Source organism: Phascolarctos cinereus, unplaced genomic scaffold (genome assembly GCF_003287225.1).
Source record: "Phascolarctos cinereus isolate Bilbo 61053 unplaced genomic scaffold, phaCin_HiC Scaffold_726;HRSCAF=1367, whole genome shotgun sequence".
Lineage (NCBI taxonomy): Eukaryota > Metazoa > Chordata > Mammalia > Diprotodontia > Phascolarctidae > Phascolarctos > Phascolarctos cinereus.
Genome location: NW_027556098.1, coordinates 419,692,268 through 419,713,496, shown reverse-complemented (window position 1 = coordinate 419,713,496; position 21,229 = coordinate 419,692,268). Strand labels below are relative to the sequence as shown.

Here is a 21,229-nt window from a genome sequence, read left to right as displayed (position 1 = left end):
AGTCCCCTCAATCCCTCTGACTGCACCCCCCCCCCAGTTCCATTAGTATCATCAGTCTTTCTACATCTTGGTTCAACCACTTTGTAAGTGGTGGGCACCATGCCAGGCCTGGGGACACAGACAAGAATGAAGCCGTCCCTGCCCTCTAGCAGCTACCATTCTAGGTGGGAAAGGGAAGGGGTGACGGCTGCCACATTTCTATACAAAGTACTTTGGGAGGGAAGCACCAGTGGCTGATGAAAGAACTGGAAGGTGGCAGCATGTGAGCTGACCTTAGAAGAGAGATATAGTTTACAGCAGACGGAGGCGAAGAGAGGGGGACATTCCTAGCATGGGCAGGGGGAGTGGAATAGGGTGACAACCCATGCCAAAGGCCTGGAGGTGGGAGATGGGGTGGTGAAGAGCAAGGCCTTTCAGGCCGAGACCCACAGTTTGTGAAGGGGAGTAGGATGTAATAGGACTGAAGGGCAAGCTGGACCTAGATTGTGAAGGGCCTGGGGTTTTTTTCAATGTTTTTGATGATTTCAAAAATTTTACCATAATTTTCCTCCATTATCCCTCACCTTCCCAAAGAGCCATCTCACATAATAGTTATATTAAAAATGAGAGAAAAACAGGAATGTCAACATAACTGATCAATATGGTGACAGTCTGAGAATATGTACAATGTGACACCTGTGAACCTACGCTCTGCAAAAGGTGGGCCAACATCCCCTGTCTCTTCTTTCCAGCCTGGCTTGTTCTTTGTAATTTTGTTATATTCACTGTTGATCTTTTTTTTTGTGTGTGGTCATTCTTTCCATCTTTATCATTGGAGTTACTGTGTCTCTTTTCTCAGCTCCGCTGACCTTGTCCTGCATCAGTTCATGGAGAACCTTCCAGGCTTCTTGAATTCATCCCCAATCATATTTTGTTACAGTGCAGTGATCTCCCATTACATTCACATGCCAGTGTGCTTAGCCGTTCCAAATCTTTGCCAATACAAAAAGCACTGCTATAAATATTTTGGTACATATCAATGACCTCCCTGGAATATAAGCTCAGGATTGTACTCTCTGGGTCAAAGGGTATGAGCATTTTAGTCACTTTATTTGCATGACTGCAAACTGCTTCTACAAAATGGTTGTACCATTTGACAGCTTCACCAAGGTACCAGTGTAGCATAAAGAGTGTGAAGTGGTAAACAGCAGCTGGTATTTCATCTGTGACACAAGCAATAGGGAGGCACTCAGTCCTGAGAGGGGCAGTACATGGCCAGTCTCTAGCACCTCCTCTCCTCTGCCTCTGTTGTTCCCTTCTCCTTTCTCTGACCCTGTCTTTTACTCCCGTTCCCAACTTTTTTAGTGTATTTCTCTCTGTCTCTCCATGCTGATATCTCTGCTTCTCCTCTCTGTATTTCTCCTCTTCCACCAGCTGTGTCTCTGACCATAGGCATTGGGCCTCCACCCTCTGCCTGTTTGGGCATTGTCCCTCAGAGCTCCAAGGTTTTAGATTCCCATCCAACCCCCTCCTTTCTCAGAAGGGGACAGAGCCTTGGATAGAGCTGAGAGCAGGGACTCTGTAGAGGCTGGAACCCAGAACTCCCAGCTGATTCAGACCTGAGGAAGGACCCAGGCGTCCCCTGCCTCCTGCAGCTCAACTCAGAGCCACCAGAGGGCTCCTCCCCCCATGGATTCCCAAACTTTTCCCCAAAACATCTTTCACTTTCGATCTCTGATGTCTGGGCCCAGACCTGCCCTGGGCCTTCCCGGCCTAGACAGGGACCCTGGTGCGGGGCTGGGATAGCATGCCTGGGTCCCAGAGGAGTTAGGGGAGAAGACGCCTGGGTCCCCAAGGGGTCTGAGAGAGGGGGAGTGCCTGGGTTAAGGCTAAGATAGGGAAGGCTTACCTAGATCTCCATTACGGTTGGGGGGATTGGTTACCTGAGGAGGGAGGGTGGGAAGGGGATGCTTGGGTCTCCATGGGGTTTGAGAAAGGGGGTGCCTGGGTTGCCAAGGGGAGCTGAGGCATGGGATGCCTTCCTGGAAGGTTGGGCATGATTCACAGTAATGAGGCGGGGGCAGGAAGCAGGGTGGGGGAGGAAACAGCCACATGAAGGGGCTGGGGGAGGGCGCCCGGACGCCTGGGTCCCTGGCTGAGCCGGCTCTGTCCCCCCCCCAGGGCCCGGCAGCGGCATGAGGGGCCCCAACTCAAGATGACCGCCCCAGCCCCAGCCTGGCCCCTCACTGTGCGTATTCCCAACAGATGGAGACAGGGATATGGGAGGCAGAAATAGGGGGGAAAGACTGAGATAGGGATGGGGGTAGCATCATCAATACAGAGGAGGAAGGCAGACAGAAATAGTGACAGGGATAGGCAACCAGGAGGAATGAAGACAGAGATGGGGACACAGGGATGTAAGAAAGGGGAACAGATAAGAGTGTTAGGAGATGGAAACGGGGACAAACTGACGGTGACGGGGAAAGTCAGATGGGGAGAAAGAGAGGCAGAGCCACGCAGGACTCAGAAGGAGAGGAGAGATGAGGATGAGAGAGGAGAAGGGAGACACAAAGACAAACACAGATAGGGAAAAGAGAAAGGGAGGTAAAGGCAGAAGTGGGGAGGCAGGAGAGAGAGAGACGGGTGGGGCAAGAGAGGCAGAATTCAGGAGACACGTCCAGACAGAAGCAGGACTGAAGCAATGCAGATCCGGGGGAAGGAACCAGAGGCCTCTCCCCAGCTCTGTCTCCCCAACACCCCAGGCCTTCAAGCTCCTGCTCCCGCTGCTCCTGCTCCCCAAGAACGCCCCCGCCAGCACCGAGGATACCTGCACCTTCCCGGACAGCCCTGTCAGCTCCACCTTCCTCCAGGCCATCAGTGACTTGGTGAGAATCAGTGCTCAGGCTCTGCTCCTGCTGCCTCCGCTGGTCTCCCTGACTGCATTTTGCTGTTGAATGGTCTCTTTCTCTCTCTGCCTCTGATCTCTGCATTTATTTCTCTGCATGTCCCAGAATCTACAAATCTCTTGTGTCTCCTTTTCTCAGTACACATTTCTTAGTCTCTCCAAGACCGTCTCCCTACATCTCTGTCTCTGAAACTTCTATATTTGTGTTTATACCTCTGTGGTGGAGAGTCTAAATCTCTGTTTCTCTCAGACTGGGAATACAGGTAAGTTTCTGTCCGTTTCTTTTCCTATCTGTCTCTCTCTGTGTCTCACCTAATCTCAGAGGCTCCCAGGGCAGAGCCCTAACAAGCATTTCTCCCTACAGTCCGACTATATGCTCAGGGACTACCCAGTGGATGTCCCGGCTAATCTTCAGGCGGTGAGTCTGGTGGGAGAAATGGGGTAGGGGGGGTGGAGCCACTCTTCCAAAGCTCCCACTCACGGTGGGGGGACCCAGGCATCCCTACCCTGCATTTCCTCAAAGACTGAGGCATCCGGGCATCTCTCCTAGGACCAGCAGTGCTGGGCCCTGTGGCACCTGGCCTTGGCCAAGGGAACCCTGGAGCGCCTGAAGCTGGTGGCTGGGAGGAAGCTGCAGGTCCCCCTGGAGGCTGTGTACACTGAGGTCAACTTTGTCAGTCAATGCATCAACCAGGTCAGTCCCTTGCATTCTGTCCCCGAGCTCAATCCTAGGCATTCTGCTTCCTGGGGGGGTCTTTGGGCCCACCGCAGGTATAACAAGGGGCCCGGGAGGCTCCGCTGGGAGAGAGAGGGGGATGAGGCAGCCTTCATCGGTTGTCCCAAGCTGTTGCTAGGGCTGGCTCTTCCCTAGGCCGTGGGGCTCTGAGAAGGGGGGACTGATGTGGTGTGTGACGCCCCCCACCTCCCTTCCTCGGCTCCCCAGTCCTTTCCCAGCTGCCTCCGTTTCCGCAAAGCCAACATCTCTCACCTCCTCCTGGATGTCTCCAGCCACCTGGCAGCCCTGCAGACCCTCATCACTCACCAGAGCTTCCAGCCCTGCCAACAGTATCGCTGCCAGCCAGGTGAGGTGCCCAGGCAAGAACCTTCTCCCTTCAGAGGGAGCACTAAGGCTCCAGAGTGAGGAGGGTGGGACTCTGGGCTGCACAGTCGTAGGAAGCACTCTACCTCCTCACCGGTATCCCCATCCCCCTTCCCACAGAGCCCTCCACTGTCTCCACCCTCCCCTCACCTGGCAGTCTGGGGGCACTGGGAAACACCCTGAGACCACCCAAGCCCTCCAAATTTAATCTGCTGTCGCTGGGGGTGCTGCCAATTCTGCTGCTACTGATCCTGGTGGCTGCCTGGAGGTGGAAGCAAAGAAAGAGACACTCGAGACCATCAAGATCCCCCAAGTCCCCAACACCCCAGGTGAGCTTGGCTCAGCTCAATGTGGGTGGGATAGTGGGTGCCCCCCCCATGTGCACAGACAGCAGCTGATTCCCTGCCGGGGGGCTGTGGCTAGGGCCCCCCAAACTCTGTCCCCCAGGATATGCAGGTGATGGTGCTTTGAAAGAAGACACAGATGTCTGGAGGGCCTTGAAGGCAAAACCCAGAAGCTGGGGCTACCTCCTGAGGAAGCCTTCCATAAGGAACCTAGCTTAGGATTGGCCTCATTCCCTTCTCCTTCGATGAGTTGAGTTATTGCTCTCTTCTGGGGAGCTAAGCACTCCCCCCCAAAAAAAACCCGGTGCCTACTGCCCCTTCTCTCTCCTCGAGAAGGGTAACCTGCCGGGTACCTTTGGACCAGCCCACCCTCTGTACAAAGCTCTGAGGATGTACATAAAACATTTTCTAATAGATTTTGTTGGGTGGAATCTGTGGACAGACACAGGTCAAGGCAGGAGATGCCCTGGCCGGCCTCAGACCCCGATCTGGAGGGTGGTCACCGGCCTGGTAGGAAGAGCCCTTGCAGGGCTGGGGGTGGGTTAGTCGGGGTGGGGCTTCAGGGTTGCCAGTACCCAGAGAAAGGGGTCCCTCCCCATGCTGCGCCCCACACCCCTCGGCTGTGTCCAGAAGCGGAATGGGCCGGCTGCAAGGGCATGTGGTGAGCTCCCTGTCTCTGGAAGTCTCCAGCAGAGGCTGCATAACCAGAGCCCCATGAAAGGCCCGGAAGAGAAGCTAGTGAGACCTATTCACCCCCATGCAAACTGCGAGGGGGTGGGGGGGGCAGAGGAAACTGACGCCACGCTACCAGCCCACGGCTGGTAACTGAGCAACCGGAGCCCCTTCCGCCTGGGCCAGCCTTGCGGCGGCTTTCAACGCCGCGCGCTCAAGGGCTGGGGGGCGGGCAGGCCAGGGCGGAACAATGTCGGCGGGCGGACATGTGCGCTTCTGAGGCGGATCGCCCCTCACCAAGATGGCAGCAGCTTGCGCTGAAAGGTCCGCGAACGGACACGGAGGCCCCCAAGAGTCCGGCAGCCGGACCACGTGAATCGTCCAGGAGCCCCGCCCCACCCCCCGGCTCACGAACTCAGCCTCCCTGAGAAGCGTCAGTCTCTGCGCCTGCGCCAAACTCCTGCCGGCCTCGTTCGGAGGAGCCCTCCCGCCCATGGGCCGCCGCGCCTGCGCCGCAGCGTCGCAGGCCCTTGCCCTCCCGGGGGGGGGGAGGAACGAAGTGCTCTTCCACCTATAGAGAGCCGCAGCGGCCTTGCGTCACTTCCGGCGCCCCTGCGAGGTGGATAAGGAGGCCCCCAAGGAAGCGGAGCTCCTTCTTTTCCCGGGCGACATCAGCCATGGCGGACGGGCAGGTGAGCGCTCCGGCCTCGGTGGCGGGCCCAGGCGCCTCTGGAGTCTAGGCGAGTGGCAGTGCGGCCCCCGCAGGGCAGCATCTGGGCTGCCCAGCGATGAGGGGCAGCGGGGGGGGTGTTGAGCCGTAGTGCCCGCCCCTGCGTCTCGGCCACGGACCCGGCCTGGCCGCGGCGGGGGGGGGGGAAGGGTCACATGGCCCCGGGGTCCTGGGCCGGCCTTGACCCCCGCGTCTCCCCCTGCTTCCCCAGGTCCTGGTGATCGACGGGCGGGGCCATCTTCTCGGTCGCTTGGCGGCCATCGTGGCCAAGCAGGTCCTCCTGGGTAAGTGCGGGGCGGGCCGTGAGTTGCGCGGTGAGGCCAGGCCGGTGATGAGGAACGTTCACCATCTTTCGTTCGAGTCTCACGACCATGAGACCAAACCATGCACCGCTCTGAGGCCTGCCCCGGCCCTCCCCTGCCGGCGAGAGACCCTCACCTCCCTATGTGGCACTGACCTGGGCCTTTCTCACCCGCGCAGGACGGAAGGTGGTCGTGGTTCGCTGCGAAGGCATCAACATCTCCGGAAACTTCTACCGGAACAAGTGTGAGTTGGGGGGAGGCTGTGGGCTTGCTGCCGGCAGGTGATGGCCTTTCTCGCGATGGTTTCAGAGGCCCCGACCGATGGGGGTTATTGTTGATTCTGCCTTAAGGCTCAGCTGATGCCGGCTTTGGAGGAGCGTGTTCCTTCCGGCGTGGCGGGGGAGGGGGAAGCATTAACGGAAGAAGGTGGAAGCATTTTTGTTTTGAAATGGCCTGTTTTCCTGCAGTGAAATACCTGGCCTTCCTCCGAAAGCGAATGAACACAAACCCTTCAAGAGGCCCTTACCACTTCAGAGCCCCGAGCCGCATTTTCTGGAGGACGGTTAGAGGTGAGGGGCCTGCCGGTGGTGATGAGGGCTCCGAGGGACCAGAGAGCTGAGACTGTGATGATGCTGCTAGTTATCGCATGTTCGAGTTCTACCGACCATGAGATGAAAAGATCCATGCACCTCCATCTGAGATCTCGGGGGGGGGGGGGGGGGTTGTTCTGTTACGAGTTTTAAAGGTTTCTAGGCTTAGCTTCTCACAGTGACCTGTTCTCCTTAGGGATGCTTCCCCACAAGACCAAGCGAGGTCAGGCTGCCTTGGAACGCCTTAAGGTGTTTGATGGCATTCCTCCACCGTATGACAAGGTGAGCTTACCCAGAAGGGGTCTTGGTCCTGGCGTCAGTGATGTCTCTACCTACATTGTTTGATATCTACTTGAGAAAAGCTTTGTTTTCTGAGACGCCTTTTTCCAGACCGACTCTGGGGTGGGAGGTGCGCTTCTCCACGTGGCTCTTTGTACTCTCAGTAGAGCACTGGTGTTCCCCGTCTCCTTATTTCTCCCAGCATCCTTAGTGTTCTGCCATTACCCACTGATTGGTTCCTTCCCCCTTGCAGCGGAAACGCATGGTTGTCCCAGCTGCTCTCAAAGTGGTCAGACTGAAGCCGACTAGAAAGGTGAGTACAAAAAAGGGGCTGGGGTGGGGTGCGGTACCGAGTGTGCAGGCCTAGGATGAAATGGTTTTTCCTTCCTTTGGGGCTGTTTTTCAGAACCAGGAATGCTGGGGGATTTCAGGGGTGTTCTGTTACTTGGTGGGTGGAAAGAAGAGGCGTCCTGGATGTTGATTTGTTAATCTGTTCCCCGCATCAGTTTGCTTATCTGGGACGCCTGGCCCACGAGGTTGGCTGGAAGTATCAGGCAGTGACTGCTACGTTGGAAGAGAAGAGGAAGGAGAAGGCTAAGATCCATTATAGAAAGAAAAAGAAGCTTACGGTGAGGTCTAGGTTCTGGGGGATGGAGGTGCCCCTTGGCAGATGATGTTTGTTCTCACGATGGTCTTCGGATGCCCCCAGGGGACTGCCGACAAAGCCACATGGCTCAGCTGATGCCAGAGGGTGCAGGAGGGGAGGGCCTCAGCTGCTTAGTTTCTGGACCCATAATTACAAATTGTGTTTTCCTTCACAGAAACTACGGAAGCAAGCTGAGAAGAATGTGGAGGGCAAAATCCACAAATACACAAAGGTGCTGAAGAAGCACGGGCTGCTGGTGTGAGTCCAATAAAGTCTATCCTCTACGGCAACTGGATTCCTGGCTCCTCCTTCTGTCCCCCTCTTGCCATCGCTTCCATCAGGGAAGGGGAGCCCTCTGGGGGCCACCACTCACAGCAAGGAGGGCTTGGAAGGACGTTCAGTATTAGGCGTGTCCTTAACTGAGGAAGGCAGGATGTCAGTCCTGAGGTGGGCTGCCTGCTTCTGGGAAGGAGTGGTTCTCCCTCCTGGGGTAAAGTGGAATGGACCACAGGAATGTAGAGAGGGGCTAGACTAGATCTGCAGCTCCATCCAACCTTGGGATATGAGGGACCTTGGGGAGATCCTGTGGGGCTGAAAATCTCCAGGGGCAGAGCTTGGTCTCTGTAATGGCTTTGTACCCACAGCCTTGGGTGCTTAATAAAATAAAGTGTTGAATTTTTAAAGCATATTTTGGTTAAAAACCACGTAGAGCCTAGTGTTGCCCTTAAGATTTTTGCTTGCTCACCATCAGGTCATATCAAGCTCTAGTTACATCACTATAAACTCCTTTCTGTCTTAGTATCCTTGTTTCCTCCTTTGCTAGTATATCTTCTCTCTCGAGTAGGCTCTAGTTGGGTACACTGTGTGTCTCCTTTAACTTCCTGCCAGCTTTCCTCATCACAGCCTTTCCCCTTTCTTGTACATTCTCCATAAAGTCTGTTCACAACCTTTTATCTCAGATCTCCCACTTTGCCTCTCCTTTTTGTCAGGCTCCTCTTAATTCATTGGAAATGGCCCGTGGCCATGAACTCACTCTGACCCCCTTGTCTGTATCTCAAAACCCCTTGGTCTTGTTAATAGCATATTAATATATGCTGGTCCCTTTAAAGCCAAGATCAGCCCTTTTATTGGTCCCAACAGATCCTATCTTTAGATTGAGACCAGGGATGGGGTAAAAGATGAAATTCCCTACCCAGTCTGCATTCAGAATGGAAGATTTGTACCTAAGAATTAAAACAAGGTGATTTGGAAGGAGAGAACTAGCATTTGGAATGGGGGAAAAGCTTTGTGGGACAACCCCACTTGCACCTGAAACAGATTGTGATCAAGGTGTGTATTCCCATCTTGGCTAAGCCATGACAGGAGGAGATGGTACAGGTCAAAAGCTGCTCTGGGGGTGCTGAATTGAGTGGGCAGGGAGGCCTACCCGGTGGCTGGAGAGATGGCTTCGTGGCTGGCAGGCTGTGGGAGCCACTAGAGTAAGGGGTGTGAGATGATGTGTCTGCTCAGATTGATGTCAGCATTTGGGAGGACAAGGGGAGCCCAATCGGTAATGAGGGAAAGCTTGAGTGAATGGGGTGAGTGGAGTGGTTGTGGTTTCTCAAGTTATGATCCCACTTTACACCATTTCTGTGGAAAAAGTGGTGGGGAGGGGTCAGTTCTCTTTTGTACATGTTGAAATGTAAACATGGAGGCAGTTGGTGGTACTAGAGGGCAGTTAGGTTGTAAATGGGATAGAAGGTCAGGCCTGAAGTCAGACTCATCTTTGGAGTTCAAATCTAGCCTCAACACGAGCTGAGCTGCGTGACCCTGGGCAACTCACTTATCTCTGTGGTCCTAAAGGGGGTTTCTCCATGTTACAAAGTCAGACACGACTGAACAAGATAGAAGGTAGGGAAGAGAATTGGGCTGGACACAGTGACCTTGGAGTCATAGTGAACACTGAAGTGGGGATGCAGTGTGGGTCACTGAGGGAAGGAGGGCCATAAGAGTATCCAGCAGCCGTCGGCCCTGAAGGACCCCACAGTAAGCCCTTAAATGCTCATTGATAATTAAGTCATTGGTGCTTCTGAGCAGTTTGGAGCCAGGTGCTAAAGGCCATAAGTGTGGATGAGAAAGGGAGAGATCCAGAATGATCACCTGAGGGGATGGCTGTTAAGGGCATCCTTGAGCAGCTTTGAAGGTGGGATGGAAGAATCCAGGAAAGGGCTTGAAGGTTGGAGGAGAGATGATATCATTTGCAATCTGCTGAAAAGTCAGGTGAGCTGGGGTTGATTCCTGGAGAACAAGGGCAGGTCTTTGGTAAAGAAAAAGGGCCACGTTGTCCAAGATGGTGAGAAAGGATGAGAGATGGAGGCTTATGTTGGAAGGGTTTCTGAAGAATGGAACCGATTGGGAAGAGGGGGAGTTCATGTGAATGACCTCATTTTCTGTCAGGATTGGAGGCAGGAAGGGGGTGGACCAGTGAGAGAAGCAGGGAGCGAGGGATTTGAAGGTTTGACGATAGGGTTTGAGGGGAACGGATGGGAACTAGCAGTCGTGGGAGGTCTCATTCAGTTGACTTGCAGGTGGGTCCCACTCTGACCCCACCTGGAGTTGTCTTAGCCGAGATCCTGAAGTGGTTTGCCGTTTGCTTCTCCAGCTCATTTTACAGATGAGGACATTGAGACCAACAGGGTTAAGTTAAGTGACTTGCCTAGGGTCACGCAGCTACTAGTGTTTCAGGCTGTATTTTGCACTCAGGCCTTCCTGCCTACAGGCCCTGTACTCGTATTCAGCGTACCACCACGGAGCCAGAAAAGAAGTTGGGTGTGCTGAGACAGGGCCAAGGAGTGTGACAGGAGGTTAGAGTTGGAGGAATTCCTATTAAGTGGAACAAAGTAATGGTGAGAGCCAGGTTAGGACATCTCCATGTGGGGCGTGGTGTGAACAGGCTATTCACGGGATCTAAGGAGACCGAAATTAGGAAGCCCTGGAGTTGGAGGAGCGCCCTTCTATGAGGGCAGGAGTGGGTGGGCCCTGGCACTGAAATCTGAGGGATAGCCACCAGTCCCCCCAACTATGACCTTCATCCTCTCCCTGGCTCCTGGGCCCTTCCCCTCTGCTGATAACTTACCCACGTCTCCTCCCTTTCCTGGCCAAATGACCAGAAAAGGCTGTCCATTCTCCTTGTCTTCACTTACTCATTTCTCAGCCCTTTGCAATCTGGCCTCAGACTTCATCAGCCAACTCTCCAAAATCACTGAGCTTATGTAGATAGAACTGCTGACCTTTTCTCAGTCCTCACCCTTTGTGGTGGGGGGCTCTGCAGCATTTGACTCTTCTAAGGCGTACTCTTGTCACTCAGCATTTAAGCTAGCAAGCTAAGTGCTGAGGATCCAAAAAAAGGCAGAAGGCAGTGCCTGCCCGCAAGGAACTCCCATCCAACAGGGGGTCACGTCATGCAGACAAACCAGTTACAGTATAGGGGATTAATTGTCAACCCACCTGAAGGAGGGATTTTATCTGGGACTGGAAGGAAGCCAGAAGAGCAGGGAGGCAGAGATGAGGGAGGGCATTTAGGGTATGGGGGACAGCCAAAGAAAATACTTGCGGGGCCTAGTTTAAGCAGCAGCCAGCCAGGCGCCCACTGTCACTGGACCCAAGAGTACGTGGGGAATGAGATGTGAGAAGGGTAAGGTTTTCCTAAGAACGTAGGGGAAGGCTGGGTTAGGAACTGCTTCGAATGTCGAACGGCATTATGTATTTGATCCTGGAGGCGACAGGGAGCCCCACTTCACTTTGCTGATTGGGAGAAGGGGTTGGCTGAATGGAGGGCAGACGAGTGGGGAGAGACTAGAGGCAGGCCGACCGCCTCTATCTGTTCTTAGGGGCCACTAGGTGGCGCTGCAGAGGACAGCGTGTAGGGGCGTGGACTCGGGAAGACTATTCTTGAGTTCAAATGTGGCCTCAGAGACTTAGTAGCTGTGTGACCCTTGGGTAAGTCACTTCATCCTGTTTGCCTCAGTTTTCTCATCTGTAAAATGACCTGGAGAAGGAAATGGCAAATCACTCCATATCTTTGCCAAGAAAACCCCAAATGGGGTCAAGGAGGGTCAGACACAATCTGAACAACAAAAAATACTTTCTAATCTTTCTACACTCTCACCTGGAAGGAAACAAGCTTTTATTAAGCACCTACTATGTGCCAGGCACTGTGCCTATAGGCTTTAAGAATATCTCATTTGATGACCCTGGGAGGTAGATGTTCTCATTAGCCCTATTTTACAAGGAAATGGCCCGGGGTCACTCACTAGTAAGTGTGTGAGGCCAAATTTGAACTCAGGTCTTCCTGACCCCAGGCCCAGGACCCTAGCTGCCACATAGACAGAAAAGCATATAAAGAGGGTAGAGTGGGCTCCCATGAGTTCAAGGCCTCTGCAGATGACTCCCAGGTCTCATCTGTTTCCAGCCCTAACCATTCTCCTGGCCCGTCTCTAACTGCTTATACAGGATAAATTATCCACATAGGGAAGCCACTGGCATTAAGAGGGATGGGTAAAGCTTCCTGGAGGAAGGAGGATTTTTATCTGGGATTTGGAAGCCAAGAAAGCTGGGAGGCACAGATGAGGACAGAGAACATGTCTCCCATCTCCAGCTGCCTATCAAACATCTCAACCTAGGTGTCCTTATAGACATCTGAAACTCAACATGTTGGAAAAACTGGACTTATCTTTCCTCCCAAGCCCTCCCCTCTCCTGAAATTCCTTCTATATCATGGAGGCTACCACCAGCCTCCCAGGCACCCAGGCTTGAAACGTAGAGGTCTCCTAGACTCTCCTAGACTCTTCACTCACACTCAGTGCACGCATCCAAACAGTTCCGTTCCCAGCATCCCCTTCCTTCCAATTCACCCAGCGGTCACCCTAGGTCAGGAGCTCATGACCACCCTCCTGGCTATTGCAGTAGCCCTTGGCAACCTTCAAAAGTGATTTTCCTAAAGCACAAGTCTAAGCACGTCATTCCTCTGCTCAAAAACTTCCATTGCCCCGTAATTCCACCTGGGACCAAATACAAAATCTTGCCTCAGCCTACCTTTGGAAATTTATGAGATATCCTTCTCCCCCCTGCACTGTATGATCCAGCCAAAAGCACACTCTGCACTCCGTCTCATCCTCTATGCCCGGGGTGCTTTCCTCTTCATCCCTGCATCTCCCAATCTCGATTGTCCTTTGACACTCAGATCAAGCTCCAGCGTTTGCATGAAGCTTCCCAATAGCCCCCCAGTTACTGGCAAATTCTCTTCCCCTGTCACATTGTGTTCACTTTGTTTTTGAAAATAAACTTTATTGACAACTTCTGTTTATGTATCGATTATGTGAACGCAGGTAGGCAGGCCAGAGCCCTGGGCCGGGAATCAGGAGGACCTGAGCTCAAATCCAGACTCAGACACTTGCTGGGCAAGTGACTTTATCCTTATTTGCCTCAGTTTCTTTATCTGTAAAATGGGGATAATACTAGCCCTACCTCAAAGGGCTGTGGTTAGGATCAAATGAGACCTTAATTGTAAAGTGCTTAGCAGAGTCTGGCACACCGTAAGTTCTATATTAGGGTTAGCCATTATTTATATTACTACTATTATCACATTTCCCATCCTCTCCCACAGACTAATTCCTTAATAGGAAAAAACTTTCTCCAAAACCTATCATATCAAAAGAGTCTGCCTGCATGCCCCCCAATTTCTGCAAATGGGGTGAAGGGGCAGGATGGCAAAATCCTCCCATAGGTCTGGATACCCCCAAGCCCAGGCCCATGATCGACTGGCGGACAGGAAACAGAGGACTCATGGCGTTCCTCTCCCCCCCCCCCGACCCCGGAATCCCGCCGGAAGTCCCGCCCCACACCGCGGCACCGCCCACACCACACGTGGTGTTTTTCCTCCTCCGCCCCCTGGCCGGACACCGCGTGTTCCTTCTCCGCTTCCCGGAAGTCCTGCCCACACCCGTTTGGTTCCGGTCTCGGTCCCGCCTGCCCGCTCCGGCGTGTCGCGTCACTTCCTGCGCGGCCCTTGCCTCGTGTTTAAGGAGAGCCCAGCGGCGGCTTTTCGGCCTCTTTCCGTCCGTTCGTCCGAGAGAAGAGGAGCGAGAGGCGAGCGAAGCGGCGGCATGGCAGACATCCAGGTGCGCGCATGCGCGGGCGCGGGCCCATCGTATGAGGAGGGAGGAACCCCCGGCAGAGCCGGACCCCCCCCCCACGTGGCTGCGGGGTCTCTGAGGGCCTCCTGCCATCTCTTTGTCTCCGAGGGTCTCTGCTATCTCTGGGTCTCTGCTGTCTCTGGGTCTCTGCTATGTCTGTGTCTCGTGAAGGGCTCTGCTCCATCCGTGTGTCTGAGGGTCTCTGCTATCTCTGTGTCCGTGAGGGTCTCTGCATCTCTGGGGGTGTCTGCTACGTCTGTGTCTTGTGAAGGGCTCGGCTTCATCTGTGTCTGTGGGTCCCCCCGCGCTCTTCTGGGTGTCTGCCCCATCTCTGTCTCTGGAGCAGAGCCGGCTACCCTGTACGTACCCCGCGGCTGAGCCTCCGGGTGTGCCTCTCCCCCCCCCCCGCAGACAGAACGAGCCTACCAGAAGCAGCCGACCATCTTCCAGAACAAGAAGCGGGTGCTGCTCGGGGACACGGCCAAGGAGAAGCTGCCCAGATACTACAAGAACATCGGGCTGGGCTTCAAAACCCCCAAGGAGGTAAGCTCAGCCCCTGCCTGCCCCACCCCTGCGCCATCTGCCCTGCCCGCCCCGCCCCTCACCTTCCCTGTCTTCTTCTCCAGGCCATCGAGGGCACCTACATTGACAAGAAGTGTCCCTTCACGGGCAACGTCTCTATCAGAGGCAGGATCTTGTCTGGTGAGTCAGGGACCCAGTGGGAGGAGGACTGGGGACCCCAGCCCCTCGGGGACCCTCCCTCACCTCCTGCCTTGCTGCCCCCAGGTGTGGTGACCAAGATGAAGATGCAAAGGACCATCGTCATCCGCCGGGACTACCTGCATTACATCCGCAAATATAACCGATTCGAGAAACGCCACAAGAACATGTCTGTGCACCTGTCACCCTGCTTCCGGTGAGACCTGGGGTCCCAGGGATCCCAGACCTCCCCAGACATAGCAGTGAGAGCCAGGTGGTGGTTTTGGGGTTTTTTTTGTGCTAGGCAGTGGGGTTAAGCGACTGGCCCAGGGTCACATAGCTAGTAAGTGTTATGTGTCTGAGGCCGGATTTGAACTCAGGTCCTCCTGAATCCAGGGCTGGTGCTCTATCCACTGTGCCACCCAGCTGCCCCTGAGAGCCAGGTTTTTTAAAGGGGTACAGGGACATTTGGTGTCCCATGAGCCGTCATGACTTGAGAGCATCCAGATCGGCCTGACCATCACCCTAGGACTGTCAGGAAGAAGCTGGGGTGAGACCCCTTAGAGCCGGGCTGGGGTTGCCGGGACCCCCAGGAGCTGGTGTCTGCACCTTGAGCCGAGCTCTGGGACAAGCCAGGGATTCTTAGGTGGAGGTGAAGCAGGAAAGCGTGCCAAACTTGTACAGAGGAATAGTGGCTGGAGATACCCAGCTGTTGCACCAGGGACAGCAAGGCTAGTTTCACTGGGATGAAAGCCAGAGGAAAGGGACCTAGTGCAGGGTGGTCAGGCGCCTGGGAAGTGGGGGTGGAGAAGAAGGCTTTGGGCGCTTTCCTCTGTGCCGGCCCCACGGGAAGGCCTGGACCGGTCACCTCACTGTGCTCTGTGAGGCAGGCAGGCCTTGAAGCCACAGCCAGCTAGCCAGAGCCTGGGTGCTCTCCCCTGGCGCTGCCAGCTCTGTGTTCCGGGTTCTGTCCTTTCTTGGATCCTGATTTGCCTGTACGTGTTCTAGGAAAGGGTTCTGGCCCCTGCCCTCAGGTCTCTTCCAGTCTGAGCTCAGAAAAGCTGTCTGGGGGCGGCTAGACGGCACAGTGGATAGAGCTCCGGCCTTGGAGTCAGGAGGACCTGAGTTCAGATCCGGCCTCAGACACTTGGCACTTACTAGCTGTATGATCCTGGGCGAGTCACTTAACCCTGACTACCTTACCAGAAAGCCCCCCCCAAAAATGGCATCTGGCCCCAGGGAGCCCCCTCCCTCTCCTTCAGCCTCATCGTGATGGGGGGGAGAATGCCGCTGACCATCCATGATCTGTGTCCCCAGAGACGTCCAGATTGGAGACATTGTGACTGTGGGTGAGTGCAGGCCCCTCAGCAAGACAGTGAGGTTCAACGTGCTGAAGGTCACCAAGGCAGCTGGTACCAAGAAGCAATTCCAGAAGTTCTGAGCCCTCTGCGCTGGTGGCAGGCGGGTGCGGTGCGAGTTGGAGTGCTGGCGCCGAGCCATGCTGTGCTAATAAAGGCATCCTTCCCCTGTGCTCTGCGTGCTGTGTGTGACCCTCCTAGACACCCCCCCCCCACCTCATTGGAGCCCTGCCTATGCACCCTTCCTCACTGCCTGCTGCAGCTGTTGAGGCTCCTGCCGTTCTCGGGCCTGGGGGAAGTCTGGGCGAGCAGCTGTAGCTGCACCAGGCTTTCTGGCTTTGCGGTGCTTGGGGGAGACCCTGTGGACCCCAGGGTCTCCCCCAGGCTGCTTACTTTCTTCTGTGAGCCAGCCCTCAGGGGTTGGGGGCTGGTCACCTGATTCTGGGGTCCAGACCCCTTGTTTTGGGGATGACAAGCCCTGAGAAATGATGCTAAAGGAATGAGCTATTTCTCCTCGGTCCCTCACTGCCTCTTGGAGGAGAGCTAGGGTGGGTGTCTGGGATAGAAGAGCCCTGGCTGGGTCTCACCTGAAGCCCACCTTCTCAGCAGCCAGGACAGGACATTTTGGGAGAAACTGCAGACCTGGAAGTGCCGGCAAGCAGCAGCATCGTAGAGCCGGGGGGGGGGTCATCATCCCGGGTCAAGCAGATCATGCCCTGCTCCCCATCCCCCAGAGCCCGTACCGGGTCTCTGATGGACTCTGGTACGAGAATTGGGAGAAGGGGCTCCGGGCCTGGCAGAGTCGGGCTGGGCTCCTGCCACTGCCTCCCCCTGGGCATCTTTAAGCCGGCCCCCCACCCCGCCCAGGGTGGGGGTGTGGCAGGTTCCTGTGAGAGGAAGCAGGGGCCACATCAAAGGCCAGGGAGCAACAGGAAGCGCTTCTGGCCTGCACCCCACCCTCCTACACCACCTCCCCTAAGTGGCCCAGGATCCTAGGGGTGGGGGAGACCCCCCCCTTCTGGTCTGTCCTGTCGAGAGGGGGCCCTGGCCAGTCTCCAAGGCTAGCAGGGGGTCCAAGCCCTCCTCAGGGCACAGCACAGAACATGGATCTCCTGTGTTCATCATAAGGCCAGGTCTCTCCTCTGGCCCTAAAGGGTCTAGGGCTCTAACTCTGGGATTGTGAGATGTGCTGATATGGAGATCCCCTTCCTCTGTGACCTGTCCCCAAATATCTCCTGCCTCTCCGGCATGGACCCACAGGGCCTTCGCTGGGCTGCAGAAGGTATGCACGCAGGCACGGAATGTCCAGTTTGGGAAATCAGATGCTTCTTACATCTCTGTACCCATCTGTCATCACTCTCCTGAGCTCCAGCCCCTCATAAGGCGTCCAGATGTTTGGGGGAGGCAGACCCCTTGAGCCAGAGACCAGAGTTCAAATCTAGCCTCAGCCACTAGCTGTGTCAACTTCCTCATCTGTAAAATGGGCATGATAATAATAGCATCTACCTCCCCTGGGTAGCTTTGAGGGGAAAATGTGATGGTTGCTGCTACATGAATAGTAGCTGTTATCATCAGTGCCTGTCACACAGGAGGGTAAGTAGGGAGGGATGGCTCTGGTCCAGAAGTCAGGCTGATCTGGGGCCTTGGCTGGCTTGCTGTGGCCCTCAGGGCCACCCTCGGAGGCCTCTATGGGGAGCTGCACCAGTTTTCATGCAGTTCCAAGTGGCTCTCCAGGCTGTCCACCCACTGGCCAGTGGTGAAAATCTCACTGTCCTTGCGAAGATGTTGAGGTCTCGGGGCTCATGGCTGGCCAGACTTGTGTTTTAGCACTGACTTCTCCATCAAGGAGCTCACCTTTGGCCCCACAAAGTCAGAAAGAGCTGGGTACAAACATCAGCTCCTCTACCGGCTGTGCAAAGTTAAGAATTTGTCACTGAAGCATTCTGGGCTTTGATTTCCTCATCTGAAGCAAGTGGGCTGGTTGAGACGGCCTCAGGTCCCTTTCAGCTTGAAATCAATAGGAAGATAACCTGCTGTAAGGGAATTATTGGAGGAAGGATTGGAAAGGCCGGAGATCGGAAGGGGTAGAGAAAAAATAAGGCTTTCCATGACTTTGAGAAGACTATGAAAATTGATCCACCCCAAAGGCAAGCCATTCCTGGGAGAAATTCACTGTTGATGGAGCTGTAAATGAGTCCAATTAAAACAAGCTGGAGTTTGTCATCCACATCATGATGGTGTGCACGGTGTTACAGGCTCTGGGGCTAACAGCTGGGCATAGAGAGAAAAGAACAAAAGAATTCCTGCCCTTGAGGAGCTTACAGTCTAATGGGAGAGCCAGCATGCCAACAACTGTATGAACAAAATCCAGACAGGACACACTGCAGGCAGGCTCTGGGGGAAGGCCCTGAGATTAAGGACTAGGAAAGGCTTCTTGTGGAAGGTGAAACTCTAGCTGAGACTTGAAGGAGCCAGAGAAGAAAGGGGGAGAGCATGCCAGCCATGCATGGGGAAATAATAATGATGATAATAACAATAATAATAATAGCAGCTAACATTTCCAGAACGCTTACCATGTGCCAGGCACTGTGCTAAGCACTTTACAATTACTTGGTCCCAACAACAACCTTTCAAGATAGGTGCTGTTATCGCCATTTTACAGAAGAGGAAACTGAGGCAGACAGGTAAAGTGACTTGCTCAGGGTCACACAGCTAGTAAGTACCTGTGGCTGGATTTGAATTCAGGCCTTCCAGATTCCAGGCCTGGCTCTATTTACTTTGCTATTTACTTTACTGCCTCCAAATATGCTAAAAATGACTAAATTTCCCAAACCTTAGAGATCCTATACTAGGCATATCCCCCAAAGGGCTAAGGACGAAGAAGTCCTAGACCACCTAGATATTCCTGTCAGCAACGTTTGGGAGCAAAGAAATGAAAACCGAGGAGATGCCAGAACGTGCCATGGTCTATTAAGGTGACAGAATAGTCCTGCTCCATAAGAGACAGCAACCATGAAGAATTCGGAGGAGCCTAGGGAGACTTATTGTCCCTGTTAAAAAGGGGAGGAAGCCAAGCCAGAAAAACAGAATCCACATTGCCTGCAGCAATGTTATGTGGAAAGTACCCCAAAAAACCAGAAGATGAATGGTATATAAAAATAACACCCGACCTTGTTCCGAAGAAGAAGGAAGAGCATGCGGAAGTGGGGGATGGTGGGTGTGGACGGAGGGTGTGGGTGGGTGTCACACTTGGAGACTGGTTGGTTTTGTCAACTGCCTTTTTTTTTTGTTTTCCTCTTTTAATTTTTGTTGCAAGGGATAGCTTGATGGTTAGAGCAGAGGGGGAGGACAGTGAGGTTTAGAAAGAAAGACCGTATGAAAACAAAATACATCGATAATATTTTTTTAAGGAAAAAAAATGAGGAGGTTCTTGAAATGCCCTGTGAGTAGAGAAATGTATAGGAACTTGGTAATTAGTTGGATCTAGGCAGAAGGGAGGAGGAGTCCAGGACGAGTTCAGGTTTGTGAACTTGGATGACTAGAAATAGGTGAGATCCTCAACAGAATTCAGGGTGTTTAGAGGAGGGCTGATTAGGAGTGGGAAATGTCACCCTCTCTGGTAAGCTTGAGCTTTTTTATTTTTCCTTTGGTCTGACCTGTGATTTCATAAGCGTAGGGAGATTCCTATGCTCTCCTAATGCTGATTATGGTGAGTACGCCACGGCTTCTGGTCTTAGACAACTGTCTGGGGCTCTGAGAGGTTCCGTGACATGCCCAGGTGACCCAGACCCAGGCAGGGTTGAAGTCGTAGGCTGGATCTCTCCTTCTGTGAGATCATTGGTGAAGGTGAGGAATTCAGAAAAGTGCAAGAAGACTTATTGGAACTGATACAGAGCAGAGGAAACCGAGCCAGGAGAACAAGATGCAAAATGGTGGGGCAGCAGATTATTTCTTATGCCCCTGGAAGTTGGCTGGGAGCAAGGGGTGAGGAGGGTGGGGAGGGCAACAGAGAGGGCAGGGAGGGGAATAGATCAGTGCCCATTTCCCCATATTTCCTAGGCCACTTTCGGATTGGGCAACTGTGGTGGTGACCCCACCCACCCACACAGTGAAGAGGGATAGATCTCTAGGACCAAGGTGTTGTGGGCATCAGGAAGTGGGAAGGGACCAGCAGGATGGGTTCAGGAGATAAACTAGCTCTCCCAAGAAACCCGGTTAGATTGGACTGGGAGACCCATGTTTGCCCAACCAATGTGGGTGGGATCCCACCACAAAATCCTTTCCCTTTTTCTTTGTTCAATCTAGGCCTAGGAGGAGGATTTCTTTCTTTCTTTCTTTCTTTCTTTCTTTCTTTCTTTCTTTCTTTCTTTCTTTCTTTCTTTCTTTCTTTCTTTCTTTCTTTCTTTCTTTTTCTTCTTTTTTCTTTTTTTTTTTTTTTCTTTTTTCTTTCTTTCTTTCTTTTTTCCTTCCTTCCTTTCTTTCTTTCTTTTTTTTTTTAACAGTTGTGGGGAGGGATTCAGAAGCTGAGGAAGCGCTTTCATTATGGTCCTTGCTATGCAATATCCCATTCACCGGTCATCCTTTCACTCTGTTTTCATAAATCAGGTGACCACTAAAAAGTTCATTTTTGGAGTCATCACTGAGCTTCATGGAAGCAGAGATTTCTGATGATGCTAGAAGGAACCTTTTGAGGCCAGGAACTGAGGCCAAACCCAGGGTGACCAACCTTCATTCCCCTCCCAGCTGGGCTTCTGAATTTCCAGACTTTTAGCCCCTTGAGGTCTTGTTTTGTTGTTATTGTGGCGGTTTTGCTTGCATTTGTATACCTAGCGCAGTGCCTGGCACTTAAGAAATGCTTGTTGACTGCCTGCTACAGACTTCTTCAAGGTCATACTGGTAGTAAGTGGCAGAATCAGGATTTGAAGCCACATCTTCTGACTAGAGAATCAATACTTTTTCTACTACAACATATTGGTGACTGGGGACACAAGAGTTCCCAAATATGCATTGAGGGCAGAGGTAAGGAGAGTTACATTGATATGTTCGTATTCCCATATTTCTGAGTGATATTCCATTTCCTTTCCTTTACATTAAATTTTGAAAAAAGTCAGGTCATCCCAGGTCTATCCAGGTAGTAGAAGTGAAGTAAGCAGCCTCTGAGTTAGCAGGCAAGATCCCTTTGCAATGGAGAAAGCCCATAGGATGTTTGATGACACCCTACCCTGCCCCTACCCAGGCTGGTAGCTTGAATGCAGCTCCACCTGGTGGGCAAATGATATCATATTCCCTTGCTGGATAATTAATTAAGTGGCAGGCTGCCTCTCAGTAAGTTCAGAAAGGATCCAAGTATGGGCTGCTACTGTTTCTGAAACAACACCAAGTATATACCTAGCTCACATTCCACTTTCACAGTTTTAATAGTGTAAATGCAAGTGATATAGCTAGTGATATAG

The 21,229-nt window shown here is 53.3% G+C and overlaps 3 protein-coding genes and 5 non-coding genes across 10 annotated transcripts; all 8 read left to right on the top strand.

Moving 5' to 3' along the window:
• The first annotated feature begins 1,106 nt into the window (after positions 1-1,106).
• On the top strand, positions 1,107-4,741 carry FLT3LG (fms related receptor tyrosine kinase 3 ligand). 3 transcript variants are annotated; one of them, XM_021003266.2, is made up of 8 exons: positions 1,110-1,768; positions 2,161-2,227; positions 2,742-2,864; positions 3,249-3,302; positions 3,435-3,578; positions 3,828-3,966; positions 4,104-4,312; positions 4,431-4,741. In XM_021003266.2, the coding sequence occupies exons 2-8, from the start codon at positions 2,195-2,197 to the stop codon at positions 4,452-4,454; spliced, it is 726 nt and encodes a 241-aa protein (XP_020858925.1). In that variant the 5' UTR covers positions 1,110-1,768; positions 2,161-2,194; the 3' UTR covers positions 4,455-4,741. The 3 variants fall into 3 exon arrangements, with proteins under 3 accessions (XP_020858923.1, XP_020858925.1, XP_020858924.1); XM_021003265.2 differs by having other exon boundaries at positions 1,111-1,768; positions 4,407-4,741; XM_021003264.2 differs by having other exon boundaries at positions 1,107-1,768; positions 4,104-4,741.
• An 846-nt stretch (positions 4,742-5,587) lies between these two features.
• RPL13A (ribosomal protein L13a) lies at positions 5,588-7,836 on the top strand. The gene is made up of 8 exons (XM_021003268.2): positions 5,588-5,691; positions 5,941-6,013; positions 6,210-6,275; positions 6,499-6,600; positions 6,818-6,903; positions 7,154-7,213; positions 7,407-7,529; positions 7,722-7,836. The coding sequence occupies exons 1-8, from the start codon at positions 5,677-5,679 to the stop codon at positions 7,806-7,808; spliced, it is 612 nt and encodes a 203-aa protein (XP_020858927.1). The 5' UTR covers positions 5,588-5,676; the 3' UTR covers positions 7,809-7,836.
• LOC144454653 (small nucleolar RNA Z195/SNORD33/SNORD32 family) lies at positions 6,051-6,133 on the top strand. Its single transcript, XR_013483163.1, has one exon. It is a non-coding gene; the product is annotated as a small nucleolar RNA Z195/SNORD33/SNORD32 family (small nucleolar RNA).
• Positions 6,308-6,400, top strand: LOC144454662 (small nucleolar RNA SNORD35). The gene has a single exon (XR_013483172.1). It is a non-coding gene; the product is annotated as a small nucleolar RNA SNORD35 (small nucleolar RNA).
• On the top strand, positions 6,649-6,736 carry LOC144454654 (small nucleolar RNA Z195/SNORD33/SNORD32 family). The gene has a single exon (XR_013483164.1). It is a non-coding gene; the product is annotated as a small nucleolar RNA Z195/SNORD33/SNORD32 family (small nucleolar RNA).
• LOC144454655 (small nucleolar RNA SNORD34) lies at positions 6,933-7,003 on the top strand. The gene has a single exon (XR_013483165.1). It is a non-coding gene; the product is annotated as a small nucleolar RNA SNORD34 (small nucleolar RNA).
• LOC144454661 (small nucleolar RNA SNORD35) lies at positions 7,566-7,651 on the top strand. Its single transcript, XR_013483171.1, has one exon. It is a non-coding gene; the product is annotated as a small nucleolar RNA SNORD35 (small nucleolar RNA).
• A 5,738-nt stretch (positions 7,837-13,574) lies between the features above and the next one.
• RPS11 (ribosomal protein S11) lies at positions 13,575-15,949 on the top strand. The gene is made up of 5 exons (XM_021004078.2): positions 13,575-13,704; positions 14,131-14,262; positions 14,346-14,421; positions 14,506-14,635; positions 15,736-15,949. The coding sequence occupies exons 1-5, from the start codon at positions 13,690-13,692 to the stop codon at positions 15,857-15,859; spliced, it is 477 nt and encodes a 158-aa protein (XP_020859737.1). The 5' UTR covers positions 13,575-13,689; the 3' UTR covers positions 15,860-15,949.
• Positions 15,950-21,229: the final 5,280 nt, after the last annotated feature.

What these genes read in the sequence shown, in the direction of transcription:
- RPS11 (XM_021004078.2), top strand. An exon ending in CAGAGGCAGGATCTTGTCTG is followed by an intron (nt 14,422 to 14,505) that starts GTGAGTCAGGGA and finishes TGCTGCCCCCAG; the next exon opens with GTGTGGTGACCAAGATGAAG. An exon ending in CACCTGTCACCCTGCTTCCG is followed by an intron (nt 14,636 to 15,735) that starts GTGAGACCTGGG and finishes CTGTGTCCCCAG; the next exon opens with AGACGTCCAGATTGGAGACA.
- FLT3LG (XM_021003264.2), top strand. Translation starts at nt 2,195, where the DNA reads ATGACCGCCCCAGCCCCAGCCTGGCCCCTCACT. An exon ending in TCCAGGCCATCAGTGACTTG is followed by an intron (nt 2,865 to 3,248) that starts GTGAGAATCAGT and finishes TTCTCCCTACAG; the next exon opens with TCCGACTATATGCTCAGGGA. An exon ending in TCAGTCAATGCATCAACCAG is followed by an intron (nt 3,579 to 3,827) that starts GTCAGTCCCTTG and finishes TCGGCTCCCCAG; the next exon opens with TCCTTTCCCAGCTGCCTCCG.
- RPL13A (XM_021003268.2), top strand. An exon ending in GGCCAAGCAGGTCCTCCTGG is followed by an intron (nt 6,014 to 6,209) that starts GTAAGTGCGGGG and finishes TCACCCGCGCAG; the next exon opens with GACGGAAGGTGGTCGTGGTT. An exon ending in GAAAGAAAAAGAAGCTTACG is followed by an intron (nt 7,530 to 7,721) that starts GTGAGGTCTAGG and finishes TTTCCTTCACAG; the next exon opens with AAACTACGGAAGCAAGCTGA.